Consider the following 19,971-nt stretch of genomic DNA (forward strand, 5'->3'; position numbering starts at 1 on the left):
TCGCCCGGCTAGTTTTTTGTATTTTTAGTAGAGACGGGGTTTCACCATGTTAGCCAGGATGGTCTCGATCTCCTGACCTCGTGATCCGCCCGTCTCGGCCTCCCAAAGTGCTGGGATTACAGGCTTGAGCCACCGCGCCCGGCCAGGACATCTCTTATTTTGTTCATCTTCTTAAAATAGAAAGCTCTTTTCCAAGGAATTAATTTTTTCTTTTCATGTGTCTTGTAAGTACAGTCTTTCTGCTGACTGGTGCACTGTTCTCTTTCTCAATAAATGTATTTTTGTTCTGTCCCTATATATTTCCTCTAATGATGAAAGACAATGTAAACCTAGCCATCATAGCAGAGAGCAAAGTAAATTTCCATTTTGGACTGCTACTAAATTTGACCATGCCCCTTGAAACAGCCCAGTCAGTGAATATGGAATGAGAGGGCCTGGAGCTGCTGGTAAGATCCCTTGCAGTGATCCATCTTTGGCCAAGCACTATTCAGCTTTCCCATTTAAGAGTTTCGAGACAAACCTCCCAACATGCAAAAACTTTATCTTTTATTTCAAGTTTCTATCGAATATTCACTAATTCTTTTTTTTTTTTTTTTTTTGAGACAGGGTCTCACTGTGTTGCCCAGACTGGGGTGCAGTGGCTATTCACAGGCACAGTCATTGCTCACTGCAGCCTTGAACTCCCGATCTCCAGTGATCCTCCCGCCTCAGCCTCTCAAGTAACTGGGATTACGGGTGCATACTACAGCTCCTGGCTCCAATATTCACTCATTCTTTAATTCATTTTATTGGGCATCCACTTTGTGTCAGAAGCTTTAACTAGTTGATGAATGAGATTTTGTAGCTCTCAGTGTTCCTAATATCTAATGGGTCAAATGAATCAACAAAGCATGGTGAAGTACCCATGGTGTAGTAGCAATAGTGGGAAACTATTACTACCTATAGGCTTTAAGGGAGAAGGAGGAAAGGATCTTGGAGGAGAGATTATGCTCAGAGCAGAAGGGAAGCAGGAAGGGAGTCTTTTTGATCTCCTGACAGTGACTCCCATTTGCCAAACCCTACAGGAAACTAGAGGACATGAGATGCACCCGGAGGTGATGCAGTCTGGGAGGGCCAGGCTTTCAGTGTTGAGAGAGGCATGGAGAAGGATGGAGGGCGGACCCCTGGGGGGATCCTCAGGTGGAGAATGGCCACTGAGGAATGCCCAGCATTGCTATCAGCCCTGCCCTCAAAGAGCTGCAGTCTAGTGAAGATACTCATATGGCAGGTCTGCCAGGTTAACAGCGGGGGGCCATAACTGGAATGGTGTCTTGGGGTATAGGGGGCGTGGGTGTGCAACTCAAGACCTCTTTAGACATCTTCCTCCATTATATTAATATACATGAGGGGTTGGGTGGGATGTGTAAAGGAGTAGGGAAGATGTTGGTGTCCAAGCTGAGGGTGACAGAAAGTGGAGAAAAGGATGATGTATGCTGGGTGAGAAGTAAAGCCTGATGACATAAATCTCAAATAAATGAAGGCACAGAAGTCAGCAGGAGTTGACCATAAGCAGGCAGGTGGTAGAGGGTGGAAGAGCAGGAAATATTCACATCACCTGTAGCTCCTTACCAAATGAACTAACAAGTCAGATGGTTGGAACAGGTCATTCTTCGAATTTTGACCAGACCCTGCTAAACAATGGCGATCTTCTGTGAACTGACCATTTTTAAAATTTCATTAGAAAACTTCATGTGGAGTTTAGGTTTGAGGGGGCGTTGAGGGGCTTAAAATGTATAGTATACTCCTAAACTGTACCTTATCATACTTCTAAACTGTATGCACAGTATGAAAATAGTTCATAAAATAGCTTGCACTGTTGTCCCCCCCAGTTTCAGGTCAATGCTGAGAAGCTAGTAAACTTTGGAAGACAGAACATGTTCTCTTGTGTTCAATCAGTCCCTACTAATATCAATAGAAAAGTAGACCTGGACCTACAAAACAATGGACAACCCAAATGTATGTTTCTTTTTTTTTTTTTTTTTTTTTGTGGTGAGATGGAGATTTATTCTTGTTGCAAAGGCTGGAGTGCAATGGCGCGATCTCAGCTCACTGCATCCTCTGCCTCCCAGGTTCAAGAGATTCTCCTGCCTCAGCCTCCCGAGTAGCTGGGATTACAGGTAAGTGCCACCACGCTCAGCTGATTTTGTATTTTTAGTAGAGATGGGATTTCACCGTATTGCCCAGGCTGATCTTGAACTCCTGACCTCAGGTGATCCGCCCACTTCGGCCTCCCAAAGTGCTGGGATTACAGGTGTGAGCCACTGTGCCTGGCTCTTTTTGTCTTTTTTTTGAGATAGACTTTTGCTCTGTGGCCCATGCTGGAATGTGGCGACACAATCATGGCTCACTGCAGCCTTGACCTGCGAGGTTCAATCTATCCTCCCACCTCAGCCTCCCCAGGAGCTAGGACTATAGGGGCACACCACCATGCTCAGCTATTTTTTTTAATTATATATATATATATATATATATATATAGAGAGAGAGAGAGAGAGAGAGAGAGAGAGAAGAGGATTTTGCCGTGTTGCCCAGACTGGTTTCAAACTCCTGGGCTCAATCAATCCACCTGCCTCAGCCTCCCAAAGTGCTGGGTGAGAGCCACATGCCCAGCCCCCAGATGTATGTTTCAATCTATGAATACATGAATGTATATTTCTATCAGATATATATTCATGGGCTGGGCATGGCGGCTCACATGTGTAATCCCAATACTTGGGGAGGCTGAGTCAAGAGGATCACTTGAGGCCAGGAGTTTAAGACCACCTGAGCAACACAGCAAGACTCCTGTGTGTACAAAACAGTTTAAAAATTAGCTGGGCATGGTAGTGTGCACCTGTAGTCCCAGCTAGTTTGGCAGCTGAGGTGGGAGGTCGGTTGAGCCCAGGCGGTTGAGACTGCAGTGAGCTGAGATTGTACCACTGCACTTCAGCCTGGGCAAGACCCAGAGACAGAGAAAGACCCCATTGCAAAAAAAAAAAAAAGAAGAAATATATTCATGGATGCATGTGCCCAATTCCTTGGACTCTATCTCCTAACTGATACAAAGCAGGGCTGGAACATCCTCCTTTTTAGGACAGAGTGGGCATGCCAGTTGGACAACTGTGGCTTGGTAATACATCAAACCACCTGACAATCTACTCCCAGAAGGAAAGGGACTGTGGTTCAGATGTAGGCTGACCCAACTTGAAAGTGGTGGTAGGTTTGTTTAATGATATCTTAGAGAGAAATACAGAGCAGAAATATGAAAACCATGGCTAGATTTATAGCCACAGAAATTATAACTGTAAAAGAGACTTCTCCAGACTCAGTCCTGAAGATGGCACCCGCTGGGACAATGACTCATTTCTGCATTTCTGAGGTAATGGGAAGGGCTGCTTTTCATGCATAATCAGAATGACGATGAGTTGGTATGACAATGTCTCAAGGACATTCTGAGACTGTGTAGAGAAGGCAAGCCCAGATGTGTCTGAAAATCCATACCATCGTTTCGGTAGGTGTAAAACTCCTACTGTGGTTGTCAATGAAATTTTGGTTGCTGAGATCATGATACCATCTGGTGAATCAAAGGAAGATTTTTGCATTTTCTTGCTATCATTAAGAAACACCTGTTGTCAGCACAATTTTCCTGGAGGTGTTGGGATTTTGAGAGGTAACTTTTTCTTTTGTTACAATTTCAAACTTATGGAAAAGTTGCAGGAGGAGTAAAAGGAACTTCTATACCTCATACCTAAATCCACCAATCATTTGCTTTATTATTCTATGTATTTATATATGTTTATATCAACATAAATGCATGTCTATTATTTATTTTTTGAACCATTGAGAGTAAGTTGGACATCATGCCTCCTTATCCCCAAACCAGTTTCCTATGAATGAGGTCATTTTCTTTCTTTCTTTCCTTCTTTCCTTCCTTCCTTCTTCCTTCCTTCCTTCCTTCCTTCCTTCCTTCCTTCCTTCCTTCCTTCCTCCCTTTCTTTCTTTCTCCCTTTCCTTCTTTTTCTTCCTTCCTTTCTCCTTCCTTCCTTCCTTCTTTCCTTCTTTCTCTCTCTCTCTTTCTTTCTTTCTTTCTCTTTCTCTCTCTCTTTCTCTTTCTCTTTCTTTCTTTTTTTTCTTTTTTTGACACAGAGTGGCCTTCTGTCACCCAGGCTGGAGTGCAGTGGCACAATCTTGGCTCACGGCAACTTCTGCCTCCCAGGCTCAAGTGATCCTCTCATCTCAGCCTCCCAAGCAGCTGGAACTACAGATGTGTGCCACCATGCCCGGCCAATTTTTGTATTTTTGGGGTAGAGATGGGGTCTCACTATGTTGCTCAGGCTGGTCTTGGATTCCTGGGCTCAAGTAATCCTCCTGCCTTGACCTCCCAAATTGCTGGGATTATAGGGGTGAGCAACAGCACCCAGCCAAGATCATTTTCTTACATGTCATAATACAATGTTTAAAATTAGACATTTTAAATCTGATACAATATTTTTATCAATCCCCATTCCATATTCAAATTTCATCATTTGTCATATGATGCCCCTTATAGATTTTATTTTTGCAGTCTAGGGTCCAGTTTAGGATCCTGCATTACATTTGGTAATCCTGCCTTTTGTCGGTGCCCGTCAGTCAAAGAACCAGGCACACACTTGCTGTCACACAAATTTGGGGTTTTTTTTTGGGGTACTTACTTCAGTTTCTGAATTAGACCCTGAGAAAAGCAGGTTGGATGCTTAGTGCTCTCTTTGATAGTGTTTGAATATCAGGCTTCACTTTCCAGAAACTCTTCAGAGTCAACTACATGTGTGCAGTTGGAGAGACAGCCTTGCTTCTGAGTGTGTTTCTCCATCTGCTCTGACCCTTCCTGCAGACTCGTCACTTCCAGGAGCACTGAGCATGCTTCACAGGTGTGTCTTTAGGGACTGGGGCCTCACAGAGAGGTCCGGCTACAGGAAGCAGGGATAGTAGGGATCCGGGAGCCAGGGGTCTGCCTGCCCTTTCACTCCTGGGCTGTTGGCCACCTTATTCAAAATGAGACTTTCCATAGCTGATTTACCTTTTGAGTTGGTCCAATTTGGTTGCAAAGGCTTCAAACTGTGCACCCTGGTGGGACCGTGTGGCAGGGCATTCAATTTTAGCGCGGGGTGGCCCTCTTGTGGCAGACATTTGCATATTCTGGGAAAAGGAGGGATGGTAAAAGATACAGTCAGTGTTAGAGCAGTGTATTCGTTTGCTAGGGCTTCCAGAACAAAGCACCACAGATGGGTCCACCCTAATGGCCTCAGTTTCCTTTAATTACCTCTTTACAGGCCCAACCTCTGAAGACAGCCACACTTTGAGGGAGTTAGGACTTCAACGTGTGAGATTTGGAAGAAGATAATTCTGAAGCAGAAAGGAACCTTAGATATTCTCTAGCTTAAGTCCATCATTTTAGAAAACAGATTGACCTGATCAAGGTCACACAATAGTAGACAGCAGAGACCTAACGTGAAACCCACCTCTAAGGAATATATGATTATCTCCATTACCTTTTGTTTCTGTGAAATGTCCAAAGCAAACTCAGAATGTATCTTAACTGAGAGGGATGGCTCAAAATGCTACAGTATGAAATTGACTAAAAGGCAAAGCATCTAAGCCTGTTTTACTCAGGCTTTTAGATATTTGTTAGTGAAAAAAATTTTAATTAAAAAATTTTAAAAGTTTATTTTACATTTAAATAACTTTATTTTATTTATTTTTTGAGACACGGTCTCATTCTGTCATCTAGACTGGAGTGCAGTGGTACAATCTCAGCTCACTGCAATCTCTGCCTCCCAGGCTCCAGTGATCCTCCTACCTCAGCCTCCTGAGTAGCTGAGACTACAGGCATGTCCCTATATTTTTTGTAGATATGGGGTTTTACCACGTTGCCCAGGCTGGTCTTGAACTTCTGGGCTCAAGCAATCCACTTGCCTTGGCCTCCCAAAGTGCTGGGATTGTATGCATGAGCCACTTCACCCAGCCTTAAACAACTTTAAATGGAATAAAAGATATGATGAACATTAAACCTGGCATATTTCACTAATTTCTGATATTTTTATACTGCTAAAATCACCATGCATCTGGTATTTTGCTTTTCTTTTCCCCTTCAAGTTTGTTATAAGCATTTTCATTTATATCAAAGTATGTTCCACAAGGTTAAATTTTTTTTTTTTTTTTTTGAGACAGAATCTTGCTCTGTTGCTCAGGCTGGAGTGCAGTGGCGCAAATCTCCCGCTCACTGCAAGCTCTGCCTCCCAGGTTCACGCCATTCTGCCTCAGCCTCCCGAGTAGCTGGGACTACAGGTGCCCAGCTATTTTTTTATATTTTTAGTAGAGACGGGGTTTCACCGTGTTAGCCAGGATGGCCACGATATCCTGACCTCGTGATCCCCCCGCCTTGGCCTCCCAAAGTGCTGGGATTACAGGCGTGAGCCACTGTGCTTTGCTGGTTAAAATTGTTTGATGGGGCCATGTGTGCTAACTCACACCTGTAATCCCAGCACTTTGGGAGGCTGAGGCAGGAGCATTGCTTGACCACAGGAGTTCAAGACTAGTATGGGTAACATAGCAAGACCTTGTTTTTTTAAAACATAAATACATAAATAAAATAAATAAGTACAATTGTTCCATGGTTATAGCCCATTTTCTCCTATTGTTACTGCAGTTTGCTAAGCCATTCTCCTCTCTGCACCTCTCCCTCTCTTAGCCATTATACATATATATATAGCTATAACATAAAGCAAGTTGTATTTATTAAATGTCTATACTGCAAAGGTGATCACACTTTTTGCAGGTGTTTTGGAAAACAATTTCAAACTTTCTAGTAAAAATGACAAGAATAGTACAAACAACCCAGATTCACCTCTTAATATTTTGTCTAATTTCCTTTCTATCTCTCATACTTATTTATATTTATATTTATACATGTCATTTTATTCAGAATCATTTGAGAACAAGTTGCATACATCATGGGTCTTTGCTCCTAGATAGCTCAGAGTATATTTTCCTTTTTTTGAGATGGAGTCTCGCTCTGTTGCCAGGCTGGAGTGCATTGGCATTATCTCAACTCAATGCAACTTCTGCCTCCTGGGTTCAAGCGATTGTCCTGCCTCAGCCTCCTGAGTAGCTGGGACTACAGGTGTGCACCACCACATCCTGTTAATTTTTTTGTATTTTTAATAGAGATGGGGTTTCACCATGTTGGCCAGGATGGTCTTGAACTCCTGACCTCGTGATCCGCCCACCTTGGCCTCCCAAAGTGCTGGGATTACAGGCGTGAGCCACCGCGCCCAGCCTCTCAGAGTATATTTTCTAAGAATAATGATATTATTTTATGTAACTGTAACATAGTCATAAACTTCAGTAAATTTAATCTTGATACAATTTTATGGTCTAATCTACTCTCTATATTCTAATTTTGTTAATGAACCTAATGATAACCTTTAGAGCAGATTTTCTCCTCCACTACAAGATCCAGTCTAGGATCCATCTTGCATTTATTTATTTATTTTTATTTTTGAGACGGAGTCTCATTCTGTCACCCAGGCTGGAGTGCAGTGGTGTGATAATGGCTCACTGCAACCTCTGTCCCCCCGTATTCAAGGAATTCTCATGTCTCAGCCTCCCAAGTAGCTGGGACTACAGGCACAAACCACAACGCCCGGCTAATTTTTTGTATTATTAGTAGAGACGGAGTTTCACCATGTTGGCCAGACTGGTCTTGAACTCCTGACCTCAGGTGATCCACTCACCTCAGCCTCCAAAGTGCTAGGATTACAGGCATGAGCCGCTGCACTCGGCCCTATATTGCACTTAGCTGTCATGTCTCTTTAGTCTCCTTTAATCTGGAACATTTTCATAGCTTCTCTTTGTCTTTTATGATACTAACATTTTTAGAGAATACCATCCCCCTTCTGTTTTTATTAATAGAATGTTCCTTCTTTGGAATTTATCTGGAAGATTTCTTATGATCAGATATAGGCTATATGTTCAGGTTATGCAGGCCAGATAAAGGACATGTCTTTCTCAGACAAACCCAGATACCCTTGAGAGTGAAAGATGATGCTTGCTATATTTACGCTGAGATAGTGGGTGTAAATGTGGACCGTCTTAGGCAAACTGGGATATATGGTTACCCTACTTATATAAGCGACTATTCTCATTTTACCAGTCTCCATACTGGGACTAGATAGGTTACATCGCTTACTGAAGTGATGGGACCAGAACTTAACCTCAGATCTTTCTTATTCTAACAACATACATTTCCTGTCCCTGCCCCCAAACTAGTGCCATTCAACTGTATTTAGAGTAACTCTTCCATAACTGACCTTTCATCAAGTCCTGTGGAACCTATCTCTACAAACATGCCTCTTGAATTAACAAATTCATTCAGCAATGATTTCTTCCTTACGCGTATGCTCTCTATTCCTACTGAATAACCTCCCACTAGTGATATGGTCTTTAGGGTTGTTGACAAATATTGCACACTCCTTCCAAGCACATAGCAGGATTGCATTTCCCAGTGCACCTGAAGTTAGACAATACAACCACAGCATTTTGCTAAGATCTTTATTTCAGAAGTTGTCCAGATTATCTTGTGTTTTCATTAGTCAGTATGGATTCACCACCTGCACCGTGAGGGCAGAGACTTGATTTTGTGCAATATTTAACTCTGAGGCTATGCTTTGTGAGGAGATATTTTCTGAGTGTTTATTTCACTGGATTAAATTGAAATAATTTTTTGTTATGTTTCTAGAATATATTTTTCTTAAATGGGATTCCCATATGTGGTCGATTGAGTTGTGGGTCCTGATTCTCCCCTCCAGCATGATGGGATTATCCACCCATACCCTTACCAGGGCCTCAGGCTGAGCCCTGACTCCTCCTTGCCTCCTCTTGACTTTATTTGTGGCCACGTGATTTGCTTTGACCAATAGGATGCCAGCAGACATGATGCAAACAAAGGCCTGGGATGAGCTTGTATGGCTGGGCTTGCTCTTGTGCTTTTGTCATCGCTAGTTCAGAAGCTTGAGGGACACTGGGAGCAGAGCTGCCCCTGCTGAAAGGAGACCTACAGCTGGAAGACTGCTGAGCTCCCAGTCCCAGGGAATGCAGTGATAAATACTTCTATGCCATTTAGTTTTGGGGGCAGTTTGTTCTGTAGCAATATCTGACTGATACACGATATCAAAGGGAACAAATGATTTTATAACTCTTGCTATATGTTGGTTTTGCTCTCGAGGAAGCCTGAAGTCAATTTACTATGCTATCAGCATGGTATATGTGCACCTACAAAAATATTCATGTGGTTCTCCTCAATTTGACCATACAATCAATTTTATGTATTTTTATTTATTATTTTTATTTTTACAAATAAAAGAAATGGGGGTCTCACTATGTTGCCGAGGCTCATCTTGAACTCCTGGCTTCAAGATATCCTCCCACTTTGGCCTCCCAAGGTTCTGGATTACAGGTGTGGCCCACTGCACCTGACCAAATCTAATTTTAAATGGTTTAAGGAAATAGAACAATAACCATGTCACCAGCACAGTTTAGGGCCTTACAGAGCTTTATTCCAGACTAAATCTATTATCTTAAGGTAATAATTTGGTGTAATAATAAACTCCACAAAGATCTGTGTAATTTTCTTTCTCCATCTTTAATTTGTAGTATAATCACACACAATTCATATAGTTAGTAATTATGTGGTACTACTAATCCTTACTTTTAAGAAAACAACCCTTTTGATAATGATTTTTAAAGTTGGAGATATGACAAAATATTTACATTCAGAAACATTCTCATCAAGTGGTATTAATTTCAACACCCACAATTTACTTTTAAATTTGTCAAAATCTAGCTATTTTTTCTATATATATATTTCTTTCAACACCCACAATTTACTTTTAAATTTGTCAAAATCTAGCTATTTTGTGTATATATATTTTTATTTATTTATTTTAAAAGCTTGTCCTTAAAATCCAACTGTTCCATAATAAAAATTAAAATTAAACATAATGGCGAAAAATCCTTTATTATTCTCTGAGAGTTGGCCAATTAATGGCGGATCACTTGAGCCCAGGAGTTTGAGACCAGCCTGGGCAACAGAGCAAGACTCCATCTCATTTTTTATTAAAATTTTTTTGTATTACATTTTATGTTAAAAAAAGAAAAGAAAAAAGCAACCTTTTTTTCTTTTTTTCTTTTTTTTGAGACGGAGTCTCACCCTGTCACCCAGGCTGGAGTGCAGTGGCGCGATCTCAGCTCACTGCAGCCTCCGCCTCCCAGGTTCCAGCGATTCTCCTGTCTCAGCCTCCCGGGTAGCTGGGATTACTGGCAGCGCCACCGCGACCGGCTAATTTTAGTGTTTTTAGTAGAGACGGGGTTTCACCATGTAGGCCAGGCTGGCTTCAAACTTCTGACCTCAGGTGATCGGCTCACCTCGGCCTCCCAAAGTGCTAGGATTACAGGCGTGAGCCACCTATTATAGCCCCATGGGTGAGGCTCTATTTGTTTTTTCCGTTCAAGAAAGGATGTCAAACTCCATCGGAGCATGGGTGAACTATAAAAACATAACCGTGCATGTCTCCTAAGTTATTGTAGGCTCTTCACAAATATGCACTGGTATTATCAAGAAATTACTTGCGACACACCTCACTACTTATGGAGACATGCCGTTTTATTTTGCATCCATGGTTAAGAACCTTTGCCATAGAGAGGGGTGCTAAACGTCGTGTTATGGTTATGAGAAAGAATTGCTGCATGCATAACCGAGCAATTGGAAATAAAAAAGACCAAAAAAAAAAAAAAAGAATTGCTTAAGTAATCAGAAAAAAAAATGGCATTGTTAAAGAGTTCTACAATTGAGTTTGAATGAGAGAGGAGACAAAGTGACAAGCCCTGGGCTCTTGAGCTAGTCCAAGTTTAAAGAGCTCGCCTGGGGATTCCTTCACAGTCCACAGTGGAACCAGTCAAAAGAGCGTCATGCCTCCCGTGTCCCCTGACCCTCCATTCAATCAAAAGCAACAGGCCTGAACAAGCACGGAACAAAAACCTCATTGCCCGCGTAACCTTCCAACCCCGGAGCTGTATGGGCCGCTAATCCGCCGCATAAAGCGGGCCGCTGCTCTTTTCTTCTCCCGCGCCCGGGCCCAACTGCTGATCGGCTCTGGAACGTCCCAGCAGCGCGCCGGGGGCCTCCGGTGTTTATTTAGCGGGCTGCTGGCTGCGTCGGGGGCCTCCTGGAGAGCCGGCTCCGCGCCGCCCGCGCGCCCGCGCCAGAGCAGCCATGTACCGGCGCAGCTACGTCTTCCAGACCCGCAAGGAACAGTACGAGCGCGCCGATGAGGCTTCGCGCGCCGCCGAGCCCGAGCGCCCGGCAGACGAGGGCTGGGCTGGGGCCACTAGCCTGGCGGCGCTGCAGGGACTCGGCGAGCGCGTGGCCGCCCACGTCCAGAGGGCCCGCGCGCTCGAGCAGCGCCACGCCGGGCTCCGGCGGCAGCTGGATGCCTTCCAGCGCCTGGGCGAGCTGGTCGGGCCCGAGGACGCCCTCGCCCGCCAAGTCGAGAGCAACCGCCAGCGCGCCCGGGACCTGGCTGCCGAGCGCGCCCGGCTGGAGCGCCAGGGCACCGAGGCGCAGCGCGCGCTCGACGAGTTCCGGAGCAAGTAAGCGGCGGCCATCGGGGGAAACCGAGGCAGGGCGTGGGCCGCCCCGGGGGCGCGGGACTGGGAGCACGCTGCTACCCACGCAGGGTAAAGGTCTGTCTCTGGTCCCCTGTCGATCGATGACCTCATCCCTGCACGCAGGTGGCACATTTCCTTAAGACTAGCTTCTATTTTGATGACACGTCAGTTTACACTAAATATGTATTATAAAATGCACATATTTTAAGTGCATAGTTCAGTGAGTTTTGACAAATGTATATACCCGTGTTACCACAAAACAAGTGAGATATTGCCACTGCCCCTGAAAGTTCTCTCCTCCCCTTTCCCAGTCAGTCCCCTTTGCCCCAGACCAGAGGCACCCGTTCTGATTTCTATCACCATAGATTGACTTTGCCTATTCTACAGTTCCACAAAAATAGAATCTTACAGCAAGTACTCTATTGTCCGGCTTCTTTTGCTCAGCACATTGTTTTTGCGATGTACCGGTGTTATTTAATCCTTACAGACTTATCTTTACCGCACCTGTTTTACAGATAAGGCGACTGAGGCTCAGAAAATGTAGGAATTTGGGGCAAGGCCCCTCAGCTAGTGAATTACTGTTCGGGGACTGGAATTTAGGTCTTGGGCATGTTAAGTCTAATTGCCTTCATGGCATGGCAGCTGACACCTGGGAATTAGGCTCACTATGTGTCCTCTAGGGCCTTGATACTCAAAGTGCGGTCCATGGACCAGCAGTATTGGCATCACCTGGGAGCTTGCTAGAAATACAGATTCTTAGGCCCATCCTAGAACTCCAGAATTAGAATCTGCATTTTAACAAGCTCCCTAAGTGATCTGCAGTTTAAAAAGTTACATGTTGAAGACTAAGAAGCACTGGTCCAGGGCATGGTCTCCCCTCCCACAGATTGAGTAATGTGTTAAAATCACATAGGAGCTGTTTTAAAAAATATGCAATTTGTCAACATTTTTTCAAGTTATAAATGTGTGTGTTCTTTGACTCAGAAGGCCACTTTGAGGAATTTATTATAGGATGCACTCCAGCAGGTATGAAATGGCATGCCTGTAAAGATACTCACTGCAACAGGTATACTGCAACTGGTACACTCCAGCAGGTACACATTTGCAATAGCATGCCTGCAAATATACTCACTGCAGCAGGATCTGCAATAAGCCTGGATAAATGCTCATTATCAAATAAATGCTCATTAATAGGAGACAGGTGCTTCCTCCATGTAATGGAATACTGTGCAGTGGAAAAAAGTATGTTATTGTCATTTAGTTTTTTAAAAAGGGAGAAGAGTAGAGTTTTTTTTGTTTGTTTGTTTGCATAAAAAGAATTTCAGGACACACACAAAGACACACACACACACACAGACACACACATAGGCACATGCCCCAATGACACTGGCTACCTGAGGGGGATAAGTGAGTAGGAACTGGGCAATTGGGAGACAGAGGTGGGAAGGAGACTCTTAACAGAACATCTTTTTATATCTTTAAAAAAATTATTTAACTGTGGTCTGGGTGCAGTGACTCACACCTGTAATCCCAGCACTTTGGGAGACTGAGGCAGGCAGATCACTTGAGGTCAGGAGTTCGAGACCACCCTGGCAAACATTGTGAAACCCTGTCTCTACTTAAAAAAATACAAAAATTAGTTGGGTGTGGTGGCACATGCCTGTAGTTCCAGCTACTCGGGAGGCTGAGGCAGGAGAATCACTTGAATCTGGGAGGCGGAGGCTGCAGTGAGCTGAGATTGCACCATTGCACTCCAGCCTGGGTGACAGAGCAAGACTCTGACACACACACACACACACACACACACAATTATTTAACCATGTAAGAGATTCATTCGTTTAAAATTTCATAAATGAATTTTAAAATACAGATGTTCAGGCCCTACCCTGGACCTCAATTGGGGTCCAGAAGCTTACACATTTTTAATGAGGGCCACTGGTCATTCCAGCCAGATTTGGGAACCCCCTGGTATAGGATAGTCAGAGGATTTCTCCAAACCTGCTCTATGTTTGAGTTCCAGTTTCTCAATCTGAATCCTGGGCAGGTTATTCAATGTTGTGTTCTGAACACATTTATCAAATCACATTTATTGATTGGATTCCTGTCAACTCTTTTGAGGTTTAATCTATAGAAATAGACTTGGAACTGGTAGAAGGGACCTGAAAACCCACTTGTTACAGCACTTCATGGGGAAACTGAACCTGGGAGATGGCCTGTGGGTGGTAGAACTTGAACCTGGGTTTTCTCACCCTGGGTCTATGCTCTTTTGGGAACACTGTATCTTGAGAGAATCCGTTCTTGGACTCCTGCAGTGTAAGGCCCAGAAATAGGACCTCATTCAGATGAAGCTCATGTTCTCCAAAGCAAAGGGGGAAAGTGCCCTGTGGCTCAGACATCCAGGGCAGCTTAATGGGCCATCAGGATTCCCTGGATGGCCTTTGTATTGGTATTAGACCATAGTCTACTGTACTTTGGCTGGCAAGCATGACATCCATGAGTCCTAGTTGAAGGAAATGCCGTATTGGCTTTTCCTGGTCTTTACTGATTGCACTTGGTTCTGAGTTATATGCCCATCATGGAGCAGTTCCTTCAGGCTCTGTGATTTATTTAAAATTCATATTAATTTATTCTCTCCCTTTGCCCCCTTGGAGAAGTTTTGACATTTGGATTGTGGTAGTGGGAACTGCAAATCATTACAGAAATCACGCTCATCCACATCCATAGGCACACACACATACACATGCATGCCAAGCTTGAGTTTACATTCCAGAGGTGAGTTGATGGCTAGCTAAAGCCAGGGGAAAATAATGCAGCAATGGGCTAGTAGGTGCAGCCTTGGTTCCATGCTAGCACTAGTCATAATCTAGTGCTAGTACCTGGCAGTTGAATAATTTCAAAATCAGGTCTTTAACAGGTCAAAGACTAAACAAAGCACTAAATAAAACAAGAATGAAATAAAAACAAAACTATCAAAATACAATGACAGATTCAATTATCCAAATCGTTGAAAACTAAAAATAATTTATGTAAAACAGTTAATTGAAGCCAGTTTTTTCACTTTATGAATATACTTATATGAATATATACATTATCATGAATTCTTTGTAGTGAAATCTCTCTCTCTCTCTCTCTTTTTTTTTTCTTTTTTTTAACTCTGTCGCCCAGGCCGGAGTGCAGTGGGGCGATCTCAGCTCACTGCAAGCTCCGCCTCCCAGGTTCACGCCATTCTCCTGCCTCAGCCTCCCCCGTAGCTGAGATTACAGGCACCCGCCACCAAGCCTGGCTAATTTTTTTTTTGTATTTTTAGTAGAGTCGGGGTTTCACCATGTTAGCCAGGATGGTCTCGATATCCTGATCTTGTGATCCGCCCGCCTCGGCCTCCTAAAGTGCTGGGATTACAGGCATGAGCCACCGTGCCTGGAAATCACTTCTCTTTAATATAATATCTAGACTTGTCTTTACAGCATGAAAATTACCCACAGTATCAGGTTAATGTGTTGATCGTCAAACGTGTTCTTAGATATTTCCAGCAGAAATATCTAAGAACAGGAAACTCTTAGATATTTCCAGCAGAAAAGAGCAATGAGAAAGTTAGATTTTATTAGCAGTTTTATTCTCAAAGCTAATAATACACTCAAAAACTAATTTCTGGCTCTGTTAGGGCAATACACAAAATAAACTACTAAATGTAACATCCTGGTATGAAATGTAAAACTTGTGCAGAGATGTTTAGCTTCCTAGATGGAACTCAGCTTCGCAGATGGTTTTAGATCTGGGAATGTGTGCACATTGCACATATTCATAATTGTTTTTCCTTCAGTTCAGGACTTTTCCTTCTGAGAACACAGTGGTGTGATTTTCTAGTATCTTTCATGGTTGCAGAATACTTGACTTGAACCCATGGCATGGGCATGCAAGGGCACAGAAAACGATGCTTTGTGGGTTGGGCTCAGTGTTAATTAGGATTGCTTTCAACTATAAATGACATAAACTCCAAATTGACATTGGCCCACTTCAGACCAATTAGGATGGCAACTATAAAAAAAAACAAACAAACAGAAAATAAGTGTTTGTTAGGATGTGGAGACATTGTGGACTGTTAATGGGACTGTAAAATGGTACAGCCATTGTGGAAAACAGTATGGCAGTTCCTCAAAAAATTAAAAAATAGAATTACCATATGATGCAACAATTCCATTTCTGTACATATACCCAAAAGAATTGAAAGAGGGTTTTGAATAGCTACTTGTATACACATGTTCGTAACAGCATTGTTCACAACAGATAGCTTCCTAGATAGCTCCCTAAAATGTAGCAGCAACCCAAGTGTCCATCGACAAAGGAATAGATAAATAAAATGTGGTGGATACATAGAATATTATACACCCTAAAAAAGGAAATTCTGATATATGTTACAATATGGTTGAAACTTGAAGACATTATGCTAAGTGAAATAAGCCAGTTACAAAAAGAAAAATATTGTATGATTCCACTTACATAAGGTAGTTGGGCTAGTCAAATTCACAGAGAGAGAAAGTACAATGGTGGTTGCCAGGGCTGGGGATGGGGAGAATGGGGAGTTGGTATTTAATGGGTACGGAGTTTCCGCTTTGCAAGATGAGGAGTTACAGAGATGGATGTTGGTGGTGATTTCACAACATTATGAATGTATTTAATATCACCTACTGTATACTTAAAATGGTTAAGATGGTAAATTTTATGTTATGCGTATTTTACCACCCCCGCCCTCCCCCCACACACACAGAAAAAAATCAGACAAAGTGATAGAGGCTTACCCAAAATGTCATTGGCTTATCCAAAATGTTTCTCGCTTGTGTGAGGTCTGGTTAAGCAGTTTAGTATGATGCTCTACAGTATTTGGGACGCGGAAGGTTCTGTGTGGCCTTCAGGAATGCAGCATTCATGTTTCTGGCTGCAGGATGGAGGGAGGGATGGAAAATGAGAAGCAAAGGGCACACATACACCATTGCTTACTAAAGGTATCTGAAAGCTGCCATGCAGACTTAGGCTTCCATCCCATTGGTCAGGACTTTGTCACATGGCCACACCTGGCTGCAAGGAATGCTGGAAAATGTAGTTTCCCTTGTAGGCAGTCCTGTGCTTGCCAAACATCAAGGGCTCTAACTCCTGAAGAAGGCGAGAATGGGCATTTGTGGGTCACCTTATAGGGAACAAGGGGAGGAGTCATTTAGGAAGGAATCTTCTCTCTTCAGGGTTAAAATATCCGCAGAGGGAAACTTTCATTCTGACCAGAATGATTTCTGAAGTCTGTGCTTCCCCAATCCCCCTCATTTTCTAGAAGTCCAGAAAGAAATCGACTAGGATAAAAAACAAACAAACAAACAAAAACAACTGCTCCTAGTATTTGTTGCTTTCTTAATCTTGTGAATGTTTAAATTGGGGGAGTTCGTTTCTCTATCCAGACAATATAGCATGGTTATCAAAGCACAGTTTTGGTGTCTAACTCAAGTCTCAGGTCTGACTCCACCCTTCTCTTAGTTTGGAGTCCACCAGAAGCCAAGCCTGAGACAGGGATTTGAGGGCAAGTAGCTTCTTTGGAACACGTCCTCGGGGAACACCAGTAGGGGAGTGAAGAGATGAGACAGGAAGGAAAGACAGCCAGTGTTGAGTGCACTAGCAAGCAAGTTCCCATCATGGGCAACTGGAGCTCCACCTGCTGGGTATAGAACGTGCCTCAGTTGTCCCAGCTGAGCAGAAAAGGAGCTGGGGTACTTATGCTCCAATTTGCCTCTTTCAGAGTTTGGGGGCTGCTCCCAGAGGCCCTAATTCCCTGGCATGTCCAGCCTGCCCCACCCACTTGCCCAGAGGAGGCTGTCGCTGTGTGGGGAGCTAAGAGGAGGGCGAAGTGTTGGGAGCATCTGCCTGAGTTTCCTCATCTTTAATGCAGCACTAACAATAACTGCTTTCTTCTAGGGTGATGTAAGGATTAAATGACATAATCTGGAAAAATTGACACATTACATGTGTCAGCAAATAAAATAGTATAGGAAATCCAAGTACGGTCAGGTTAATGGTGGTGTAGATTGTGCAGGGCAGTCTCCCGTCTCTGCCACTGCTGCACTTGGGTTTTAGATAGGCCAGGATATAATTCCCTCGTCCTTGGGGTGGCTGGGAATAAGACTGTAGGGGCTGGGGTTGGGGCCTTCAGGCTGGGAATCTCCTATTTCGCTAACTGCCCCTGGTTACTCCATGCAGTGTGCAAATGTTACCACTTTCTGATTGGGAGGCAGTCGGCTAGGAAATGCAGCATTCATTAGCTACTACTTTAAAATTAAGACCCTCTCCTTAAAGGAGAGGGCATCGTACCCAGGTTGAATTTAATGCTGATTATGTGATCCGTACATATCAAAGCATGGTAGCCACCCAACTCTCACTTACGTGTCCAATTTGCAGGTACGAAAATGAGTGTGAATGTCAACTCCTGCTAAAAGAAATGCTTGAACGGCTTAACAAGGTGAGCGGAACGCATCCTTGGGCTTATGCAGCTTAATTACAGTATTGAACGGAATGGTGGAACTGCATGTTTTACATGCTTCTCTTTGTGTTACTTTAGCGGTCACTACTTCTTTTGCAGTCACTCTCTCTCGACTTGTTAATTTCAACTGAGTCTTTGTGAGTGAACTCACACACCCATACACACACCCCTCTCTCCTGGGAGAAACACAGACTATGAAGCTTGTTGGCTATGCTAGGCTAGCAAAACCTGCTGGCGTGACAATGACGAGGGGCTGCTTTACCTGTCATACCAATCCCCAACACCGAATTTAGGAAGGACCTTGCTTTGGGTAGTGGTTATTTGGACACAGCGATACCTCTGTCCTGTTGGCTAAGAGTTTTGAGATTGCTGCTCCACAGGAGAAGTCTCAGGAGAACACAGGAAGAAATTTCTACTTCCCCTAGAGCTCCCTCTTATAGCATGACCAGTAGCCCCAGAGGAGATGCCAGGGGTTCTTAGCCACTTGACTTTCCTGCAGGGTTATGTGGAGTTGTTCTCTGCAGAACAGGGGTGATTTCCTTCTTGGGATTCTTCATCATCATTCTCACTAACTGATTGGATTTTCTGCTTTTGCCAGGAGAATCCCATCACCAGAAAGCAGAATGATTCTGGATCACCAGGGTTGTACAGAACCAGAGATGGCAGATAACTTTAAGCATGGCCCTTTTCGGATTATTTTTGAGCTCAAATATCAGAGCGGAACGACCCATGGAGACTATTTAGTGGAAGGGCTGCTTAATTAGGGCACATGGGCTGCCCTTCCCCACCCCTTCCATGCCTACAACTCATCAAAATTGCTGACAAAACTGCAGACTCTTCCCTGCCATGCCCAGGGAACTCCAGGCAGCCTCTTTGGACAGTCAGGGTTAGCACCGGATGTTTGCCATCCCTTCACTTTGTCCAGCCTTTGCTGTCTAGGATTACTCTGCTGGTTGAGGGGAAAATCAGAACTAGAATCTAGGGAAACCCAGTTTTGCTTTGTCTGTGTTACCTGCCCCTCTGCGTGTGAGCACGTACAATATGTTCAAACCAGGACAGTGTGCAAAAGAGGGTGCTGTCTGTAATTACACAAGTCAGTCAATGCAGGCTGGGACTGTCTCAGGCCAGCTAGTAGGACACGTGAGCACCCTAGATAGAAACACAGAGATAGCAGTGAGAATGCACCTCAGGAGGGCCCTGAGGACAGACGCTCAATAGTTGGCCTGGAGAACGATGGCCTTGAGCCTGTTGGATGTCTGAGCTGGGAGCTGGGCCTTAGTAGTGTCTGACGTCACCCTGCTATTCTGTTGACACCTGTAGATCATCCCCATTCTTCTGTTTGGTGGCAACCTCAGACTGCCAGAACATGGCCTTCAGACACGGGGCCCTAGCATCCTTCACAGCACCCCACAGGCCCTCCCAGGCCCTCTCCCCAACACTTCCACATGTTGCTTTGTGAGCATCTGTCCTCACTGCATGCAGGGCTTTCTCCTCACTTGTCACTCACCCAGTGCCATCCTGGGTACTCTTCAAATAAAGGGGAGAAAAAATGGGGTTCCTCCTTTACTCTTGATGGAAAATGACAGTGAATTTAAAAAACAAGCTTAAACTTTCTGTTGTTTTTCTCTTTTTTTACAAAAGCGATCCATATTCTCAGTAGAAAAAATAAAGCAACATAGATAATGAAAAATAAGGAAAAAGCATCGCATTATACACCTTTATGTATATTGTGAC

The 19,971-nt window shown here is 43.8% G+C and overlaps 1 protein-coding gene across 4 annotated transcripts in view; it reads left to right on the forward strand.

Annotated features, from left to right (window-relative positions):
- The first annotated feature begins 695 nt into the window (after window positions 1-695).
- The window catches only part of BFSP1 (beaded filament structural protein 1), a 48,379-nt gene continuing 29,103 nt past the window's right edge, over window positions 696-19,971 (forward strand). The window contains exons 1-5 of one of the 4 annotated variants that reach the window (XM_033185546.1): window positions 696-735; window positions 1,875-1,995; window positions 2,109-2,156; window positions 4,798-4,924; window positions 18,156-18,216. In XM_033185546.1, coding sequence (XP_033041437.1) covers window positions 1,914-1,995; window positions 2,109-2,156; window positions 4,798-4,924; window positions 18,156-18,216 — 318 coding nt within the window. In that variant the 5' untranslated portion in view covers window positions 696-735; window positions 1,875-1,913. Of the gene's footprint in view, window positions 736-1,874; window positions 1,996-2,108; window positions 2,157-3,204; window positions 3,397-4,797; window positions 4,925-11,281; window positions 11,703-18,155; window positions 18,217-19,971 lie in introns of those variants that run through there. The other 3 variants (XM_033185547.1, XM_033185548.1, XM_033185545.1) reach the window with 3 other exon arrangements.

The sequence above is a fragment of the Trachypithecus francoisi genome, unplaced genomic scaffold (assembly GCF_009764315.1).
Source record: "Trachypithecus francoisi isolate TF-2019V2 unplaced genomic scaffold, Tfra_2.0 Lachesis_group21, whole genome shotgun sequence".
Lineage (NCBI taxonomy): Eukaryota > Metazoa > Chordata > Mammalia > Primates > Cercopithecidae > Trachypithecus > Trachypithecus francoisi.